Below are 22,137 nucleotides of genomic sequence, written 5' to 3'. Positions count from 1 at the left end.
AAATACTTTTTCTGTAACATTAATGAAATGGGTAATAAATGATCATATGCCATCACCTAGAACATTATTCAAACTTTTAAAATGACAGTATGAACACGGGGTATCAACATGGGAAATACTATAATTGTAATATTACATAGCAAAAGAACTCACAATTTTATGTAACTTGCAATTATGTCAAAATACATATATTTACAAATAGAAACCAGAAGGCAACATGAAAATATTATTTTTATAAGTTTTAGGGTGATAGAAAAATATAAGCGATTTTTCCCCCTCTTTTAAATTTTTTTCTCATGTTATTTTAATAACCTTTCTTCAAAAAAGACAAAACTTTACACATCTTTTAAGATTTAGCTCACATTCCACTTCCTACATTAAAAAACCTCACCAAAACATTGTAGTACTAATTAGTCACAGTTTTTAGACTCGTTAAGACCTCACCTTCATTTAAGTATATTCAAATCTATATTAACTATATTTAACTATATTTAAGTATATTCAAATCTATATTAACTATATTCAAATCGAAAGTGCAGCTGGAGAGTCCGATCTATTCAGAATTTATGTAGAGGTTGTATAGTTATGGATGCAATATAAACTCATCTAAAGGACAGTGTAATTGCAGGGCAAAGTGGCACATAATTTCAAGACTAAATTAGGGTTTCATTTTTGCTGCTGCTGCTGAATAGGTTCGCTCCATGGGTAACGCCCAAACGGTGTTAACAGAGAGAGAAAGCATTTTAAAAGGCTGTCTGTTACTCTCTCCTGGTTGAAACTATTTCGAATTGGCAAGCCAGAGTGGACAGGATCATTAAAGCTAGTGATGACACTAGTGATCTCAACTAGTGATGACAAATAGCGCTTCGTATGAATCTACCGATAAAGGACATAGGGTTTGGGGGATTTTGTTTTGTTTGTTTATTCGTTTGCTTTTACCCCACCACAATCTTACGCCCAGGTTAGGGTCTCAGTATAGAAATTGTCTATAGAAATTTAGAAAAATGTTCATAAATGTACCTCTTGCTTTATCCACAAATACCCTTCTGGTGAACTGATTGTACCAATGTATCCTTTCTTTCTAATTCATTTTTCCGAAGTGGTTACAGTGGTTTAGGAAAACTACAAGTGCAGGAGAGATAGCATAGTTTCTGGCTCAGGTCTTAACAGTGTTGTATTGCAAATTTGGTAAACTTTCTTGGGGATTTTCTCAGGTATTCCCATCTCCAGGGGTCCAAACCTGCCCTTCTGCTCCCCTCCTCTCACTATCTGTTTTCTACTTCTGATAGTCTAATTCTATTTCTGCCCACTATCGATGAACTTAGTCATTGGCCTCTTCCCACACCTCATGTGTTCCCATCTCCTGGCCCTGGGCTGACCATGCCTTTGAGTTTAACTTCATTTTTTCAACAAATGTTTATTGAACATTATTGACCACATGTGGCCAACTGGCCTCATCTTTGCTTTGACTTTGGGTGTGTAGGTATTCTCCAGCTCTTCATGGGTCTTCACAGGATTTCTGACTTCCTAACTCAACACTGGTTGTATGTTCTGGCACTCTAACTTTAGCCATTCTTGACAGATATTTTTCTCTTCTATATTAAGAATAGTCTTCAAATTTCTTTAGCTCCAATTTTGTTGTCATTCAAATTATTTTTAGTTGTGCTTTTTCTGCCATCGCATGGCATTTACTTTCATAATTTTTATGAACTTCAACACTCTTACTTTTTATTCTGCTTTCTTTTAAATGCATACTTAATTTTTCTCTTACTAACCAATTAATGTCCTTAAGATTTTCTGCTGTCTTGAAAATCATCACCTATAGCTTTTCCAAATTATTAATGTCTTTCCAGAAATCATGTCAACCATTTGAGAAGAGGGAAAACCAGCATATCACAGTGAATATCTTCTCCCCAGATAAATGACTGGATTAACATAATGGGCATAGCATTTTAGATTTTCTTTGGGCAAATTAAAATAAAGACAGACTGATATAGCACTCATCTCATAACTCTTTCTTTGTCTTATTTTTAAGAAACATAATAGTTTGTTCAAAGAATCCAATAGATAGTATTTCAATTCATTTTTTATGAGTGCTGTAAATGGCTTATTATCATTTATAACCTTAAATCCCATTCTAAGCATTTGCATGGTTTATACTCCTTCCTATGAATCATTTTACTGGGCCTCCACTGTTGCAGAACTAGCTTTAAATGGAAAGCATCACAATAAGGCTTCCTTTCTAGTACTAGTTGAACCTTCTGTTTTCCTTGCCTAATTCTCTGCCCCACCGTCTGCCTTCCATTATTTCCTTCAGAGTATTCATTCAGGCTCTGTACTATATATTCTCCCTTGTCCTGGAATCCACTTGCTATTATCCATGCTCTTAATTGTTTCTTATTCTCTCTTAGATTATTTCTCTCAGTAAATGAGCTACCATGTTATACAGTTGACCTTTGAACAGCAGGATTGAAATGTGCAGGTCCAATTACATGCAGATTTTTTTTCAGCAGATAAATTGGAAACATTTTTGGAGATTTGGGCCAATTTGAAAAACTCAGACAAACCGTATAGCCTAGAAATATTGCAAAAAATAAGAAAAAGTTAAGTATGTCATGAATGCATAATAGATATAGATATACATATGTAGATGCTAGTCTATTTTATCATTTACTGCCATAAAATATACACAAATCTATTATAAAAAGATTATCAAAATTGCACATACAAACACAGACCATATACTGTTTTTTCATTTTTGATGTCTAGTGTCAGTAACACATATGACATCTACAGTTTTTTGTATCATGTAAGAAAATATTGAGGTGAGTACTGAGAGATGACCATTTTGTAAACAAATAATGTAAACTTATGGTATCAGTAAATACACGTGCAGTACTGTAAATGTATTTTCTCTTTCTTATGATTCTCAATATTTTTTTCTCGCTTCTTCATTGTAAGAATACAGTATATAATACATGTAACATATAAGATATGTGTTAATTGCCTGTTTATGTTATTGGTAAGGCTTCTGTTCAACATTAGACTATTAGCAGTTAATTTTGAGGGGAGTCAAAAGTTATATGCAGATTTTCAACTGAGCAGGGGATCAGTGCTTCTAACTCCCATGTTGTTCGAGGGTCAGTGTACTTTTTTGACTGACTAAATATATTCATGTATTTGAATATGTTTTAGATTCCACACGTAAGTGAGTTCATACAGTATTTGTCTTTCTCTGTCTGACTTATTTCACTTAGCATAATACCCCCAAGGTCCATCCCTGGCAAGATTTCATTCTTTTTTTATGACTGAGTAATACCATGCTGTATGTATCTACCACATTTTCTTTATCCACTCATTCATGAATGGGTACATAGGTTGCTTCCATATCTTAGCTATTGTAAATAATGTTGCAGTGAACATTGGGGTGCATGTATTTTTTTCAAGTTAGTGTTTTTATTTCTTCGGATAAATACCCAAAAGTGGAATTGCTGGACTGCATGGTAGTTCTATTCTTAAATGTTTCAGGAATGTCCATGCTGTTTTCCATAGTAGCTACACAACTTTCCTTTCCCATTGATAGTGCATAAGGGTTCCCTTTTTTCCACAGTCTTACCAACATTTGTTACCTCTTGTCTTTTTGATAATAACCATTTTAACAGGTGTGAAGTGATAGCTCAGTGTGGTTTTGATTTGTATTTCCCTAACAATTAGTGATGTTGAGCACCTTTTCATGTGCCTGTTGACCGTCTGTGTATCTTCTTTGGAAAAATGTCTATTCAGATCCTCTGCCCGTTTTTTAACCTGATTGTTTTATGGCTATTAAGTTGTATGAGTTCTTTATGTATTTTGGATATTAATCTCTTATCAGATACAGAATTTGCAAATATTTTCTCCCATTCAGTGCGTTGCCTTTAAATTTTGTTGATGGTTTCCTTTGCTGTGCTGAAGCTTTTTAGTTTGATGTGGTCTCACTTGTTGATTTTGTGCTTTCATTGTCTTTGGTTTGGGTGTCAGATCCAAAATGTCATTGCCAAAACTGAAATTAAGGAGGTTACCACTCATGTTTTCTTCTTGGAGTGTTATGGTTTCAGGTCTTATATCAAGTGTTTAATCCATTTTGATTAATTTTTGTGTATAAGGTGGTGTAAGATTCTTTTGCCTGTAGCTATCCAGTCTGCCTAGCACCACTTATTGAAGAGATAGTCCTTTCCCTACCAAATATTCTTGGCTCTTTTGTTGTAAATTAATTGACCATAAATGTGTGGGTTTATTTCTGTGCTCTCAATTCTGTTCCATTGATTTATATGTTTGTCTTTATGCCAATACAATACTATTTTGATTACCATAGCTTTATAAGAAAGTTTGATATTATAGGGCATGATGCTTCCAACTTTGCTGTTCTTTCTCAAGATTGCTTTAGCTATTCAGAATCTTTTGTGGTTCCATACAAATTTTAGCATTATTCTATTTCTGTGAAGAATGTCACTGGAATTTAAACAAGAAATGCACTGATGCAGTTTTTTGGGGGTAGTATGGGCATTTTAACAATATTAATTCTTCCAATCCATGAACACAGAATATCTTTTCATTTATTTGTGTCCCTTTCAGTTTCTTCCATTAATGTCTGAGAGTTTTCAGTGTACAGGCCTCCTTGGTTAAATTTATTCCTAGATATTTTATTCTTTTTGATGCCATTGCAAATCAGATTGTCTTCCTAATTGCTCTTTCTGATAGTTTGTTATTAGTGAGAAACACAACAGATTATTGCTTATTGACTTTGTATCCTGCAACATTTATTTGTTCTAAAAGTTTTTGGTTTAGTCTTTAGGGTGTCCATTATATATAGTAGCATGTCATCTGCATATAACGACAGTTTTACTTCCTTTTTAATTTAGATGCCTGTTGCTCTTTCTTGCCTAATTGCTGTAGTCAGGATTTCTAATACTATGTTGGATAAAGTAGCAATAGTAGGCATCCTTATCTTGTTCCTTTATCTTAGAAAAAAAGCTTTCAGTGTTTCATCATTGAGGGTGATGTTAGGTGTCACTTGTCATTTATGGCTTTACCATGTTGAGGTACTTTTCCTCTATACCCACTTTATTGAGAATTTTTATCATAAATGTTGAATTTGTCAAATGCTGTTTTTGTATCTGTTTAGATGATCATATTATTTTTATCCTTCATTTTGTTAATGTGGTGTACCATATTGATTTATTTGTGGGTATTGAACCATCCTTTCATCCTTGGACTAAATCCCACTTGTTTAGGGTGTGTGATCCTTTTTAATGTATCATTGAATTTGGTTTGCTGATATTTTATTGAGGATTTTTGCATCTCTGTTCATCAGGGATTTTGGTCTATAAGTTTCTCTTCTTATAATGTTCTTGTTTAGTTCATATCAGAATAATGAGGGCCTAGTAAAGGGAGTTTGGAGAAATATATTTATTTATACTTGCAATTTTAGATTTATGCTCACTACTATATCATTATTGTGTTCCTTTAAAATACATTTTAAAAATCATTCTAATATTTTATATTACTAATTCTCTTACTTTTAGAATTCACCTTCAGAATAAACTTCTCTCTTTCCACTTTAAACTATATAACTATCTCTTTGTTGTGTCTGTCCACCTCCCCACTCCCTCCTCCCCCAAATTCCCACTAATGTGGTATTAAATGAAAGCAGATTAGGCCAAGAATCAGAGGATGATGACTATCCATACATTAGCCAGGTGACTCTGACATGCCATTTCTCCCTGATGAGTGTGTGTCCACATCTAGGCAATGGATGGGTTGGATAAGGCCTTGGAGGACCCTCTGGGCTATAATGTGCTGTAATCTGATTCTAACTCTGATGCTCTTTGCTTATTTCCAAAGTTAAATAAATGTTTTTACATTTTGATTTTTTTCTTCTAAATCACCATTAAATAATTTCAACTTTGATTCAAGCTTAGTTTTTATGTCATTATTTTTCTACATAAAAATTTTTAACCTTGTTTTTTCCACACTTCCTTTTATTTATCTTTTAAAATATAGACACTCAAAAATTTAAATTCAAGTGATAACTCTGGTCCATATAGTTTAATAGTGGTCTAAGAGTAAATAATAAGCTATTAATAGCAGCCTAATTCTTAATGCCAAAATTTAATCTTTTTCACAGGAAAGTAAACATATAAAATTTTGATGACTAAATTCTTGATTCTTTTAAAAGACTTATTTACATAAGTTTTATAATTTTGTGTTTAGCTTACACTAATATTACTCCAAAATACACAGTTTATCTAAATTGATAATATTCCTCTCAGAGGTCATTGTGACCCACAAATCAGTCCACTTAAATGATTTTCCTTTTACCTGGCAGAATAAAGAGTCCTTTGCTCTTTGTCAGTAGTCACAAATATTGGAAGATGGAGTTCAGATAAATCATTTCAGCATTAACATCTTTCCTAAAATTTATTTGACCAAATTTCAAATTTATTCCAAGTGATAAAACTTAAATTTTTTTTCAGTAAGCTTTTTGGTGTAATAAGTAACACACAAATATTTTAATAAAATTATTTTGCATATATTTTAACATTTTCATTGCATTTTTTAAAAATAGCGTTATCGAGAGATAATTTAAATACCATAAAATTCACTCATTTTAGGTGTGCAGCTTAATGGTTTTCCAGATATTTATAAAAGTATATGACCACCACCATAATCTAGAACATTTCTGTCTCCCCAGAAAGAAATGCCATGGTCTGACCTTTCTGCCCTTCTCCCATCGATAGTTAATTTACTTTCTGTCTCCATAGATTTACCTGTTCTGGACATTTCATAAATAGAACCATACAATATGTAATCTTTCATATCTGACATCTTTGACTTAGCATAATCTCTTTGAGTTTCATCCATGTTGTAGCATATGTAAGTACTATATTTCTTAATTAGTAGCTTCTCTATTAAAGTGGAAAATAATCACAATGAGCAATGTGGTTCAGTTGAAAAAATAGTGATCCGGCAGTCAAATACTTCTGCTTTCTGGCTCTGTTTATGCTTTTACAGGCCTTTGGGCAAGTTATTAATTTCTTTGACTCAATTACTTAATCCGTGAAATGGAAATATGATAGTGTTTCTAACATTCTTAGAGCATTAAGAGAATTAACAAAATGTAGGAACCCCGAAAGAACTATACAAATATAGAATATTAAACTACATTTTGAATTGGTTTTCCTGGTCTGATAGCAAACTAAATTATTATATTTGGGATAATGTATTAGAATTTAAAAAGTACTCCTTTAATAATAAAGGAAAACTAAACTATAAATTTTAATTCCTGTTTGCCCAAAGGTCCATTTACCTCCACTAATTTATATTCTAGTCAGCCTTGGTTAGCTTTAACAATACTAGTCACTCTTTCACTCATGGACTCACCCAGGCACACAACACATCTGCTGCTCATAGACATTTACAGATTATCCACCTTCTGGGCCAATAGCATGAGTAATAGCTGCCCTGTCTGAATGAGAAATAAATGACCACCCCACATGCCCAGTGTCCAATGTCTCATCTGTTACTGGCATCCCTCTCCTACTTGCTAAGCACTAATACTATCCTTACATCATTAAAAAGCAAAAATCATTCCTATGAGTTCAGGTAGCTTTTGAAATTACAACAGTCTAAATAATAGCTAACATTCACAAATTGCTAACCACATCCCAGTCATGATATAGTCACGGCGCACTCATTTATCATCACCCTCCTGCCCTCCTAGATTAATCACTTTTATTATCTCCAGTTTACAGATGAGATTACCTAGGTTTAGAAGAATTAAGTCATTTGTCCAAAGCCACATAGTTACTAATGAGCAGAATTGGAACCTAACTCTAGAACTGTGCTGCCAAAACTTGGGCTCTTAACCCTTAAATTCCACCACCTGGGAGCATTAAAACATATATATTGTTATCATTAATTTATACTTCAGGAGAGCTACTGTGCCAGATCACTTCAGTACTGGTGATAAGCACAAGAGGAAGGCAGAAGAGGTCTGGAGGACAGTAGACACCCGATGACAGGTTATGGGAACTCCTGATGGGTTATGTGATGGCTTATGAGATGGGTATGCGTATGCTTTAGGCTACTTTAATATGATTCTTTTGTTTTCTGTCACCGAAATAAGCCATGTTCACTATTGATTAGGAAATCTTAACATTCACAGAGAGTTCTAAGCATTTGTTGCATATCCTCCTAGACTCTCTGTTTTGAATATATATTTTATAAGACTGGAATAATGGAGTTTTATAATCTCCAATACCCCATTTCCTCTTTTATGAAGATTTTCCATGTCAGAAGTATTAGTGTATTTTGATTTAGGGTGAAGCATAATATATTTAGTTGTATCCTAGTTTTGGACAGTTGTTTTCACTTTTTTTCTGTTAAAATAATGTTGTGATACATATCCCCATACTAAGTCTTTTCACATATCTGTGAGTGTTGCCTTATGATCTCTTTCATCTTCAAATTATAAACTGTTTTTGTTTTTTGATTTGACACTTTTAAATTATGTAATTGGTAGAATTTTTTTTAATGCAATTAGCACAAAATATGAAAGCAATCTTTTGAAGAAATTCTTGCCCTTTACCTGTACTACTGCCATCCCAGCACAACAAGGGGAAAGGCTGTAGCAAGAAGAATCAGAGCTCCGTGTGGCTGACCATGCACTTCAGCTCCTTCACAGTTTTGCATAAAATTGCCCTGCAGACAGAAATCTCTGTAAGCATTCTGATTGTAAAACACACCGATTCATGAAAGAAACTGATGTTTATATGGTTATGTGACTGTATTTGAAAATGTCTTAAATATTTTTAGATCTAAACTTCCCTATCTTTCTGTATTCATTTCCTTTATTATTAACCCTAAATCTTTTTCTTTTTATCCCTTAAATATTTTTAGCTAATACTCTGTTCATGGTAGGTCCCTGTCCATATCCATTACTAGTATTTTCCAGTCTTGAAAAATCCTGTTACAATATATATGTATGGCTTGTGAATTTATTTATATGTACAAATTTGTCAGAAAACAGAGTACTGTCCTAAAGTATTCAGAAGTTTCTGAATCCATCAAGATTATTCCTATTATATAGATGATGTATTATCTTCATTTGCCAGTTGAGAGAGAGTAGATTTAATCAAGGTAAAAACATTAGAATTTAAGGTTCTTCCTATCTTATCCATCCATGATTTATAATATTTCATAAGCCCCCCCATAAGTTAGAGTTATTTTCATATTATATTGCATTGGATTAATGTTCAGAATAAACTACAGTGAAGGTTTAGAAGCATTTTTTTTTGCATTCTGAAGTAAATTTTTGATTCTTAATATTAGAATGTAAATCGTTTCCAAATTTTAAATATCTGATTATCTCCTTAGCATGATTTAATACTTATCCCTACTCTCTCCTGTCCACACACACCTAGCTAAATAATTTTCTGGTTTTAATATAACTACATCTGGACTGAATTGCAACTTTTTAGCTGTATATCCACACCTGTTCTAACATCTGATATATTAAAATCTCCAAATGTTATTTCAGTCCTTTCTGGCATTATGCAGAAAATGTTAATGTACTTCAAGTATACTTGTTTCAAAATAGATGTGAATCAAACCTCTGAAATATAAACCCTAAAATGAAATGAATTTTCCGAGTGGCTATATCACCATCTGAGCTTTGTAAAATGTTTGCTAAAGTTAAAATATGTTAATTTGCAATTGATATAGTTGAATACTCATTATAGAACTTTCTTCTATTATTGGTATATATTCTTACATCTGCAAGGTTTCCTGTTAATGCTCATTTAAAAAAATTGAAGTGAGACATTAACTTTTGTAAAAGTCTAAGCTCATCAAACTACAGTGTAATAATATATACATATAAATATCCTCCAAGTGCAGTATACTGATTGTGTTCATTCACATCAGTTACATCTGATCAAAACGCCACAATTTCAGCCACATAATTAACCATCTAACTAAATAAAGTCATTTAAAATATTGGAAAAATAAACAGGTTTAGATTTAAAGGCGTTATTGATTTGTTATCTAAAACATAATTCATCTTGAAGGCAAAATGAGGCACTTGATTATAATTTCTCTAATGACAAGGGAATATATCTTACTGGTATTTGCAGACTGAATCCAGTTTGCATGGACCCTACCTATGACAGAGTAGATACTCAATGAGTGTCTATCTAAGTAAAATAACCTATTTATAAGAAAGTTTGCATTTTAATGCCAAGATACATATTAGATATTATCAATGAAAACCACACAGCTCTTTCTGTTCCATGCCTTTTAACCTTAGATACATAAACTTAAGCATATATTTGCAGGCATTCTTATTTCTACTATCTACAACATTTCATTTATTCATTCAACAATTATTTTTTTTAACATCTTCCATGTTTCAAACACTATAACAGATAAGGTTTCTGCTCTCATGGAACTTACATTCTAATGAGTTTATATTGTGCAGATTAAATTAGTGTAATGCATGTAGAACGTAGTGCCTGGTAGAGTAAGTACTCAGCACTTATTAGTTGTGATGATGAAGATGGAAGACACCTTTATATAAATGCTATTCAAAGCCATGAGACTAGATGAGATCCACTAGAGAGAAAATGCAGGTAGAGAGAAGGGCTACAAACTGAATCCTGGTGCTTCCCAACATTTAGAGTATTCTAAATGGGAAGGGAAGGAAAAATAAAGTATGATTAAATACAAAGAGGGAGGCAAACCTTAAGAGACTCTTAACCATAGGAAACAAACTGAGGGTTGCTGGAGGGGAGGTTGGTGGGGGAATGGGGTAACTGGGTGATGGGCATTAAGGAGGGCACGTGATGTAATGAGCACTGGGTGTTATATGCAGCTGATGAATCACTAAATTCTACCCCTGAAACTAGTAATACGCTATATATTAACTAGAATTTAAATAAAATCTTTAAAAAGGAAAAAAAAGAGCTATTTCTGTGAAAGAGTGAAAACGAAAGCTCAATGGAAGTAGATAGAAAAGAGACTGGGGGAGAAAAGGCAAATCATGAAAAGAAAGACAGGAATGACTAAGAAGTGTTTAAAATGAGATCATCAGCTTCAACAGTAAGCAGAGAACTGCAGATTAAACCTACAATGAGACACTACTTTGCACTGTATGAACTGGCAAAAAAAAAAAAAAAGATAAATAACTCTTTCTGGTAAGTGTTAGGAAAGCAGGGGCCTTCATTTAGTGAGGTGGAAAGGGACACTGGTACCTCCATCCTGGGAACCATTTGGCATTAGTTAAGTGTGTGTATGCCTATGACCTCATAAGTTTGTTCTGGGGACATGCTGCAGAAAAACTCCCCTATAGGTACACAAGAAGATGGGTAAAAAGCTTTTGTCACAGGATTATTTGTGGTGACACAAAGTTGCAAGCAACTAGGTTCCATCACTATAGGACTAGGATAGTAAAATGTGACATGTACACACATTAGATATTATGACAGTCCTAAAGGAATGAATCATATCTATATATGGCTACATGGGTAAGTGTCAAAAATAATGTGTAGGGAAGACAAGTAAGAATTAAAATGACAAAATAAATATTATTAAAAAAATAAAAATAAAAAAAGAATTAAAATGAGATGCATAGCTTAACACAACTTGTGTAGTTTTTGAAACACCTGCGAAAAGTACTATTTTTTTCCACACGTAAGCAAATTAGGAAGTGTACATCAAATTCATGAACACTCTAGAATGGTTCCCTCTAGAATGGATCATTCCCAAATCCAAATAATATGCCGCAATGTCTTAAAAATGAAGTTAACAACCTTCCTTTTTACTATATACCCCTCTAGCTATCCACAGAATCAAAAGCATTATCTTTAAAGTTTCAAACTCATCCCCCACTTCCACATCAAGTTCTCTAAGCTTTGTTTTCTTTTGTTCCTTGAACACACAGGACTGAGTTGATTAGACTCCTTAGTACAGAGCATGCAATCATCCTTGACTGTGCAAGCAAGACCCCTCCCTAAATAATATTTCATAAAATATGTCAAACACAGAAAATACAGAGAATAATATAACAAATGTGGGTGAATCCATCACCCATTTTTAACAAGTTTTAACATGGCCATTGTTACTCTGTATATTTTTAAAGAAAAATACGCCATTAAACCCTTCATTTTTACCCTTGCCCATGCAAGGATAACCACTGGTGACACCTGGCCCAACTGCAAGAACAAGGTCCTCAAGACCAAAAAGTGATGAGATTCAGAGAGGAATTAGCGTGGGAGCCAGGTGGCCTCCTAGTGCCACCAGTGATAAGAGCTAGCAGGGAGTACTCACTATGCGCCTGCCACTGTTCTCTTTACATATATTAAGTCCCTTAATTCTCAATCCTATGCTGTAGTCACCATTTTATAGATGAGGAAACTAAAGCACTAAAGTCACAGAGCTCATAGAAATAGAGCCAGGATTTGAAAATAGGCAGATCACGCACTACACTATGTTACCCTATCACAGGAGTGTGTTAAGAACGGTGAACTTCTGTTTTTCCTCTTCCTCAATCATCTCTACCATTTAAAAAAGTATACAGCCTTCAATTTCTCATTACAAAAAAAAAATCCCATGATTGGGATCTCGGGAGGCCAGTTCTGCTTGCTTATTCTTTCATTCTGCTTCTTGAACCTACACTCAGTTTCCTCCACTTTGAACCAGATTTTTTTTTATCTAGAAAGCTTTAAGTTTGAAATATCTTTCCACTATAAAGGTTCTATTTATTGTTTTCTCAAACGTTATACTAAATATACTCTCCAAGTGACTGTAGTGTTTTATATCCTTCTATAAAATAGCTAACTATGAATACCTTTTGTATTTGTAGTTTCTACAAACCTTTTGGAACAACAGCATTCTCTTAAATGACTAATTACCCCAAATCTGATGCCTGTGTAATGCTATCCAGCAAGCAGCTGGCTTCATATGAAGAGAGGCTAAGAGCTCTTTTTTGTCTTGTTCATTTAAAATCATTTGCTTCTTATTTAATATCTGTAAAGAACGCAGTCACATCATAGTAGAATTTGCTGTTGTAAATTTTGGATTGTTTCCATGGGTTCCGCCTTACATCTGCATGGTGTTTAAAGCCAATGCTTCCTTTCTTTTTGTAGGCAGTTAGGGCCTTTTGCCTCATAATCCAATGTCATGCTGAATGACAGAAAATTGAAGTTGAATTTATTTAACTATAGAGAAGGATTGCACAGAACAATACACTTATTTAGGAACTCCTTGCCTCAGGAACTGAAGGAGCTGTCTTGTGCAGGTGGCTTAATCTCTCTGGTGCTTATCCTAGCTGTGCTCCTTTATTAAGGACAGAAACTGGGCACTCTGCTTCCAAAAACAAAATGACCCTGCTAATCAGCTAGAACCAATAATAAACTAATAGTATGCTTACTCCTCATTCAGAACAGTAAAGATAAGTTCTGTGTATTTTTAAAATAATTCTTAACACTTCTTTATTAGAGAAAATGTAACCGAAAGTAAAAACAACAACAAAAAAGAAACAGCCATGAAAATATATTAACTCTTAATTATACACTGCTGGTCAGTTTACATTATGGATTATTCATAATTTATCTTTTTTTTTCCCTCAATTCTCTGTGGTATCTTCTCTGTTTATATAAAGTGATTTCTTTGTTGACATTACTTGTATTTTCCGTTTCTATTTACTTCATATGGCAACCTTCAGTGGTTTCTGTGTTGTGGAGTAAAACAGTTATTTCCTTTCCCTATTTTGACCCAGAGCTGCTGTAATACATAGTAAAGTTTCTGAAGAAAGTGGCTTCTTCACTCACTGGGCACTGTGAATTAGACTAAGCTATGTATGCTTAGCTTGAACCAGGGAGGAAGGGAATTTGGGTGGGTTTGCAGAGAGAATAATACCAGAAAGTATAGTAGCTTTTCCTTTCTTGAGTGGGTTGTGATTGTGTAGTTTATTTTCCTTTAAGCCTAGTAAATTCTGAACTATGATGTACAATATATTCAAATGTGAGCTTAAGAATACTTTCCAAAGCAGGGTGCCTGGATGGCTCAGTCGGTGAAGCCTCCGACTCCTGATTTCGGCTCAGGTCATGATCTCAGGGTTGTGATATAGAGCCCCACATCAGGCTCCATGCGTGGAGTCTGCTTGAGATTATCTTTCCCTCTCCCTCTGCCCCTCACCCCTGAGCTCTCTCGTGCTCTCTCATGTGCTCGCTCTCAAAAAAAAAAAAAAAAAAAAAAAAAAAAAAGAATACTTTCCAATGCTATAAAAATCGGGTTTTAATTAGCTGCCATTTTTACTATCTACTATTGTAATTACCGGGTAATTGAGAATTAATTGCATAAAATTCACATATCAAGTACCAATTATTTGGAATTTGTTTTCAAGATAATCAGTTCTTTCCTCTTAACAATAGCTGTATGTAGAAGTGATAATATGAAATTTATTACATGGGTTTAGACCCATGCTTCATCTAGTTTAAGATTATGTTTTGACAAAAGCACCAAGGGACATTAATAAGAAGGCATCATTGTTCTCTCTGAAGTCAGTCTCATAAAGTTGGTCATAGTGATACCATAGTTGTCTTAATATCTTTCATTAATTATAATATATTAATTTTTAAACTTTCAAAAATTAAATCTAAACCATCTCTTGAAGTTAGATATTCTGCTAATTTACTACATATTTTATGTAAAATGCTTTTCATTCATCTTAAGTATACCTCTTTAAAGATTCTTAGATATGTAAAACAGATCTATAGCTACATTAACCATGCTGTCATGGACAAATATCATATCCCCTTGTAGCTTTTCTATTTTGAGAGCCCATGTAGGAGAATTAGAAAGATAAGGACTTTGGGATGAATCCTGTCTGTGTTTGAATCATGGGAGCACTTCTAACTAGCTATGTCACATTTGATAAGTTAGTTAATTACCCAGATCCTTAGAGACTTCACTAGTAAAAATATGTATCTGTTTTTCATGGTAGTTGTGACTATAAATGAAATGATACAGGAGAAAGCATTTTGCATAGTGCCACAGAGTGCACCATCGACAAACACTAACCTCCTTCCTTCCTTATTCTTCAGAGGATGGGTTAAAATCTTTTGGCTGTGCCTGTGTGAATGGAACCCCTCTGCAAGTCCATATGAACTCAGTGACAAAGAAATCCATTGTGCAACATTCGTAAAAGATTGCTTTGTTTCAGAAGGTTGTACTCAAAAATAAATTATATGTATGTTATCTTTTCCCTCATATAATGATGCCACTCGATAACTGGGAAAAATGTACCCTACAAATATTATCTGTCAGTTAAATCCTTATTGACTTTTACTTTGAGGGGCCTTTCTCTCAAATTGATCCCTTCAGCTGAGTTAAAAGCCTTCAGCCAGTTTAACTGTTGGCTAATGCATTAATGCCTTGTAAGATATTAGGAAAGGGGTATCTGGGTGGCAAGGAACTCTTGATTTCTGCTCAGGTCATGATCTCAGGGTCATGAGATAGAATCCCATTTTGGGCTCCGCATTATTCAGGGAGACTGCTTAAGATTCTCTCTCTTTCCCCCTCCCCCTCTCAAAAAGCATAAAAATAAATAAAGATAAAAAAGCATATTGTAAGATACCAGGCAAGAGAATTGGAGAGGATCTGCATTTTTTTTTCTTCATCTGAAAAATGGGGCTGTTTGCACCTAGCTAGAAGTTTGAGGGATAAAATTAAATAAAGTACTGGATGAACATGAAGATTTATATTAATGTCTGGCAAATTCTAATTAAGATGTGTTTAGAGTGAATTTGTTTTCTGATTTTTGTCTTGTTTTGTTTTCTAATTTAAAGGAACTGGCTCTTCTTCATAAAACAAAGCTAAGAAGGCAGATTGTCGATATATATAGAAATGTTTTATGTATTTGTATGGATGCATAAAGATTTTAAAGTTTACTATTAAAAAGTATGTTATTAAAACATATCTGGGCAAGTGTAACATAGAAATTTTATAGTTCCAGTGTGTTAAATTATTTTCTCCATAGAAACCAGTTAGTCCATCTGTGTAAGTTTGTTTTCTACCTTTCTCTCAAAAAAAAAGTGCCAACAAAGGCTGTCATTACAGTGGGGGTTCAGATCATAGTCCCCACACACAGGCGAATGGCAGGACCCACTTCATTCAAGCCATTTGTTCTCTCTGCTTTAGTTTCAGTTCTGCATCCACACACATAGTAGACATGGCTGCTTGGATAATCTTTCTCAAACACTGCCTGAATTTCCCAAACTATGGAAGCCAATTTCCTGCTTGTATTTTCTTGGCTTTGGAAGTCATTAAAATGCCTATTAGATGGTACACAGAGTTAACAAATTCTTTACTGGGAGCCATGTACTTGGTTTGTCTATTTCAGTTCTACCAGGAGGCCTCAGTGATACTTCTCAGTTCTAGGTCACAAGAGTGAGCTCAGGCAGTCAAGTGTTTCAGAGGTGAGACACATGATCAGAAATTCATATATGTGTCAGCTACATAAATTTCCTTTAAAAACATTAGTAAAATTTAGCCTATTAGCTGTTTGAAAATTAGCAAGATGTTGGAGGCAGAAAGAGGCCAATAAATTGGATCCGTCAAAAACCATTAATTCTGTGGGGTTTCTGAAGAGATGAGCTGCAGATCCAGGCAAAGTGGAGTAAACAGGTGTAGTATGCTGCAGGAACTGAGTGACAATTCTAAAAGAATATGGTTTACACTCTGAAACTATCTGGACATTACGAATGTACTAATCAGATGAACACATCATGTCATTTCAGATTTGCAACGTCAAGTAGAGGCAGTTGGGCTAAACCTTCAGAAGGCAGTGACCAAGATTGACAACTATAAAGAAAAGCTCATGTAAGATGGTAAACATGGAACAACCTGTAAGATTTTAGAAAGCTCTCCCCCACCCCTACCATCTGTTCTCTGTGATTCTTTTGGCAGTGATTTAGTTGTGTGAGTGTGGTCTGCTTTTCTCAGGCACTTTTCTGGCCTGTATTGTATATTAAAGGACCTCTAAATATTTTTAAATACATGAAATGTTTCTTTCATTCAGTAAGAAACTGTACCTATTCATGTATTAAAGCTTTCCCTGGTTGTTCAAGTGTAACTTAATGTGAAATATTCTGATTGTTTTTCTCTTAATGTGTCTCTTTATTATCCATCCAGAAGAGACAACTTTAAAGTTGTTTCTTAAAATTATCAATTTTAAGTTCAGAAAGAGAGTATCTTTGAAGAAGTATCTTTGAGTATCTTCAAAACGTTGGAGTACTTACGCTTTATATAAGTGAGAAAGAAAATATTAGAAAACAAATGATAAGAAAATGCTCTTGTAAAATATCCAGAGCACTACTGCTTTTAGAAATGAATTTCCTTCAGAAGTTTCAAAAATTACTTTATGGTATAAATATCATACATCTATAATTATAACACTAAAATAGAATTTGTGTAATCTTTGAAAAATCATTTTTTTTTATTTTACTTTGTGGTATGTAATCTGGCAGCTCTGGTTTTCAGTTCCTATATTTTGGAAGAATGAACCTCATAAGAAATATAAATATTTAGAATGCTTAGCAACCAAATGTTGTGTTCACTATGGACTACTCCTAAGAACAATGTGCTTAATAAAATTCTTAACAGCACAAGGAAGAACAAATTCCAGATATTCCCTACCAAATTAACATATACTTGAATTATTTGTAGCAAAATAATTTGTCTTTGAAAAACAAAAGACTGTGGTTTATAGTACAGTAAATACAATAATTCATCCATCTGTGTATGATGGCTGAGGTTGAGGAATGAGTGGACAGGGGGTCCTTGGATGACTCACCGGGCCCAGGAAGTAACTTTCTGGATGAGAACAAGCATGAAAGACAGAAGCAGGATGATGATTGCCCCCCACCCTAGGAAAAAACCATTGTTGCCCACCCTCTAGTACCATTAGGGAGGGCTTTGGCTGTATGGACATCTCATGTGGAGGGCAACCTAATCAGGCCATGGCTGTTGTGTGACTTTGGCTTCTTATATCTCAATAAGTGACAAAGGCACATTCCTGAAATAGAGGAGTAGAGCTAGTACCTGACTAAACTAAAAGGGAATTTGTGGACCCACCAAGACTTAGCATATGGAGTGGAGTCTTGGCAAGTTAGGAGAGAGGCTAACCACAGAAATAAGCATACTGAGGAAAAGGAATAAAGCTCATTGGTTGTGACATGAATTGATTTTCACTTGAAAAATTGACACAGAATTTTCTATATATACAAGGAACATTCCCATTTAATATTAACGTGCTTTGTGGTATTTTTTATTAATTATATTTTAACATTATTTATAATGTAAATGTTGAAAAATGACAAGAGTCAGAATAGATTGGAGAAATGTCATTAAACAAATTAGCTGGAGGAAATCACTATACAATTGCAGGTACACTGATGCTTTTGTTTCAGTTTATAAAACTGGTGCTTCCTGCCCTTTATAAGAACTTCTTAAAATTAGAAAATGGGCTGACTATCCATTTTTAGAAAACTGAGTTATGAAAGAACTACCAAGTCCCTTGTGATTAAGAGATGGTACCACATCCCAATGGAACCATCCCAGAGACAGGAAGGGCCTGTTTTTCTGGTGTCTCCTTAGAAATGAAGAAAAAAATGTCCCAGAAGCCATCAGACATCCCTCTCTTTACATCTCTGGCTGGAATCTTTACATACCCTCTCCTAAATGTATCACTGGCAAAAGGGGAACAAGATTACCACAATTAGTTTAGACCAAGCAGGATTTATCCTGAGCAGATGATAATGCAGCTCTCGTGGCCGGGAAGAAAGCTGTAGTGCATGGCTAGAAGGTAACCGGTAATGCTTGTTAACATGGTAGAGCATTCATGATGCTTTGAAAAGTTATGACATGAGGAAGGCCAGTTGAACTTGATGACCAAGTTCAAGACACAAGGAAGGCCAGTTGTAGTGGAGAGAAGAGCATTACCCAAAGATTTTCATATCCTAATCCTAACCTGGAATCTGTGAGTATATTACTCTATATGACAAAAGGAACTTTACACATGTGATTAAGGATTTTGAGAGAGGGAGATTATCCTAGATTATTCAGGCAGGCCTGATGTAATTGCAGAGATACTTTTAAGAGGAAAACAAGAGGGTCAGAGTCACAAAAGTAGTTGTGAAGGTGGAAGCAATGTTTGGAATGTTGTGATTTGAAGACAGAAGAAGGGGGCACAAGCCAAGAAATGCCAGTGGTCTCTAGAAGCTAGAAAAGGCAAGGAAAAATTTTCACCTGGAACCACCAAAAGGAATACAGCCCTTGTGATATCTTGATTTTAGGACTTCTTACCTTAGAACTGTAAACTAATAAGTTTGCGTTGTTTTAAACCATGAAGGTCATGGTAATTTGTTACAGCAACAATAAGAAATTAATAACCCAGTGTGTTCAGAGCCTAGTGAGGATTTATGTGGAGGGGAATGGGAAACTATTAGAGGGATGTTTGGCAAGAGAGTGAAGTGATCTGATTTGTTTTAAAGGGTCAGCATGGCAGCTACCTGGAAAATGGACTGGAATGGGAGTACAAGAGCCAGCAGGGAGACCAGGTGGGAGGGCATGAGTTCATGCAAGTGAGCAGTGACTGCTTGAGTATAAGGCTGTAGTGTGGAGATGGGGAGAAATATGTGTCAGTTCAATCTGACAGGATTTATTGGTGGAGTGGATGTGACTGGGGAACAAGAAGATTGGAAAGGAAAGAATAAAAGATGGGATTTGGGGATTTTCAGCCATCAGGGTAGACAGTTGAGAGGCAGTGGAGTAGGGTGACAACGAGCCTCGACTCCGGATCCAGACTGCTTCCAGCACTACTGTTTAGTAGTTATATCACCTTGGGTGTGGTACTAATCTCTCTAGTCTCAGTTTTCCCAACCGTAAGAAGGAAATAAAGGCTACCTTATCATTATTGTGTTGATGTCATTGATTAAAGTGAGAAAATCATAAAAGAGATAGATATGGGGTGAGGGAAATAAAAAAACTATGCTTTTGATGTATTAGATTTGGAATGCCTTTTGGACAGCAAGGTGGAAGTATCAAGGAGACAGTTTGAAAATGGTTATTTCAGATGAAGCAGTGGAATGGTATGGAAACTTGCCCTTTTTAAAAAAGATTTATCTGAGAGAGAGAGGGGGAGGGAGAGCACAAGCAGGGGAAGGGGCGGAGAGAGAAGCAGACTCCCTGCTGAGCAGGGAGCCAGACATGAGGCTTCATCCCAGGACTCTGGGATCATGACCTGAGCCGAAGGCAGATGCTTAACTGACTGAGCCACCCAGGGCCCCCAAAACTTGCCTTTTTTTTTTAAGATTTTATTTATTTATTTGACAGAGAGGCAGCAAGAGAGGGAACACAAGCAGGGGGAGTGGGAGAGGGAGAAGCAGGCTCCCAGAGGAGGAGCCTGATGCGGGGCTGGATCCCAGGATGCTGGGATCATGACCAGAGCCGAAGGCAGACGCTTAACGACTGAGCCACCAAGATGCCCCAAAACTTGCCTTTCAAATCAAGAAAAATATCCAATTATTTCACTTCATTTCCTTTATGTTAGTTAGCAGGGGCCTTTCTGAAGGCTTATTCCAAGCAGTTGAAGAGAAAGGATTAACACCATTTGCTGAGAGGAAGGAAGGAAGGAAATGTTGAAAGAGTTGTAGGCTTTCTTTCTATTCCCTCCAATTCCTCTTCTCCCCATCCTAATGAAGGCGAAGATACCAATTGTGTCATAAAGGGTGAACCATAGAAAGAGTGGCTTAACTGCCGTGGTGGTGGGAGTTGATCATGGTGACGGGAGTTGATCATGGTGACGGGAGTCCTTGGGATGGCAGGCTCTCTAGATTAATTGTCCATATAGTTAGAAAAATAACCGCTCAAATTTTTGAAGTTCTACTGTCCCTGCCTCTGGATTTGAAAAGTTGTATATGAGTCTGAACATAGAGTGAATGTCATGGTGGAGATACTGTACCTCAAAGCATTTTTAAAAGTTTTTAATTCCAGTTAATTAATTTACAGTGTTATATTAGTTACATTGATTCAACAATTCTATACACGACCTTGTGCTCAAAGCATTTTTTATTTTTATTCTTTATTATTTATTTATTATTATTTTTTTTTTTTAGGGAGAGAGACAGAGAAAGCATGCAAGCGGGTTGGGGGTGAAGGGCAGAGGGAGAGGGAGAGAGAATCTTAGGCACACTGAGTGTGGAGCCCAATGCAGGGCTCAGTCTCATGACCCTGATATTATGACCCCAGCTGAAATCAAGAGTCCAATGCTTAACTGACTAAGCCATCCAGGCGCCCCCTCAAAGCATTTTTTAAAGTAACATTTTTGTTTGATTTCAAAGCAAATATATAAAACTCAGAAAATACAGGAATATGCAAAAAAGAACATCATAGTTGTATTTTGATAAATCCTTGTAGTCCTTTTTCTAAGAACTTTTTCTTAAAGTCTTCTTTTTCTAAGTAATGTATATTTTTTTACATTTTCACTTAGTGATATATATATCATGTAATGACATTTTCCATGTCATTACATGATACATTTATAGATAACTATTAAATGGCTATATAGTATTTCAATCTGTAGATAAATAATAACTTATTTACTAAGCTTTTGTTTTTTTAGAATTTCTAAATTTTTCACTTTTATAAGTAAGGTACTTTGAAATTCATATAGATAAATCTTTCTACTCACAAGTATTTCCTTTGGATGACTTTTGCTAGAATCAAATAATTTTAACATTTTTAATACATAATGACTCATTGCCTTCCAATAAGATTATACTGATTTATAATCTCACCAGTGTTTGTAAATACCCATTTCTCCACTTCCTAACTAATAGTGTATAGGGTATAATAACTTAAAAAAGAAACCAAAAAACTAGTTTTATTGACGAAACATTGTACTCTTGCATAGTTGACTCTGAATTCTTTCTTTTGTGACTCACCTGAGCATAACATTTGCCCACTTTTCTAATAGTCTGTCAATCTTTTCCTTATTCTTTTTTCTGTTGTTTTATTCAGAAATAACTTAAAACTTACAAG

At 34.9% G+C, this 22,137-nt stretch overlaps 1 protein-coding gene across 1 annotated transcript in view; it reads left to right on the top strand.

Annotated features, from left to right (window-relative positions):
* Positions 1 to 22,137, top strand: part of LEKR1 (leucine, glutamate and lysine rich 1) — a 174,328-nt gene that overhangs the window by 96,673 nt on the left and 55,518 nt on the right. Inside the window, exon 9 of the mRNA XM_034663981.1 lies at positions 16,836 to 16,917. Within this exon, the coding sequence (XP_034519872.1) occupies positions 16,836 to 16,917 (82 nt within the window). The remainder of the gene's footprint in view (positions 1 to 16,835; positions 16,918 to 22,137) is intronic.

Source organism: Ailuropoda melanoleuca, chromosome 1, assembly GCF_002007445.2.
Source record: "Ailuropoda melanoleuca isolate Jingjing chromosome 1, ASM200744v2, whole genome shotgun sequence".
NCBI classification, from domain to species: Eukaryota; Metazoa; Chordata; class Mammalia; order Carnivora; family Ursidae; genus Ailuropoda; species Ailuropoda melanoleuca.
This window is presented reverse-complemented; position numbering and strand designations above follow the sequence as displayed.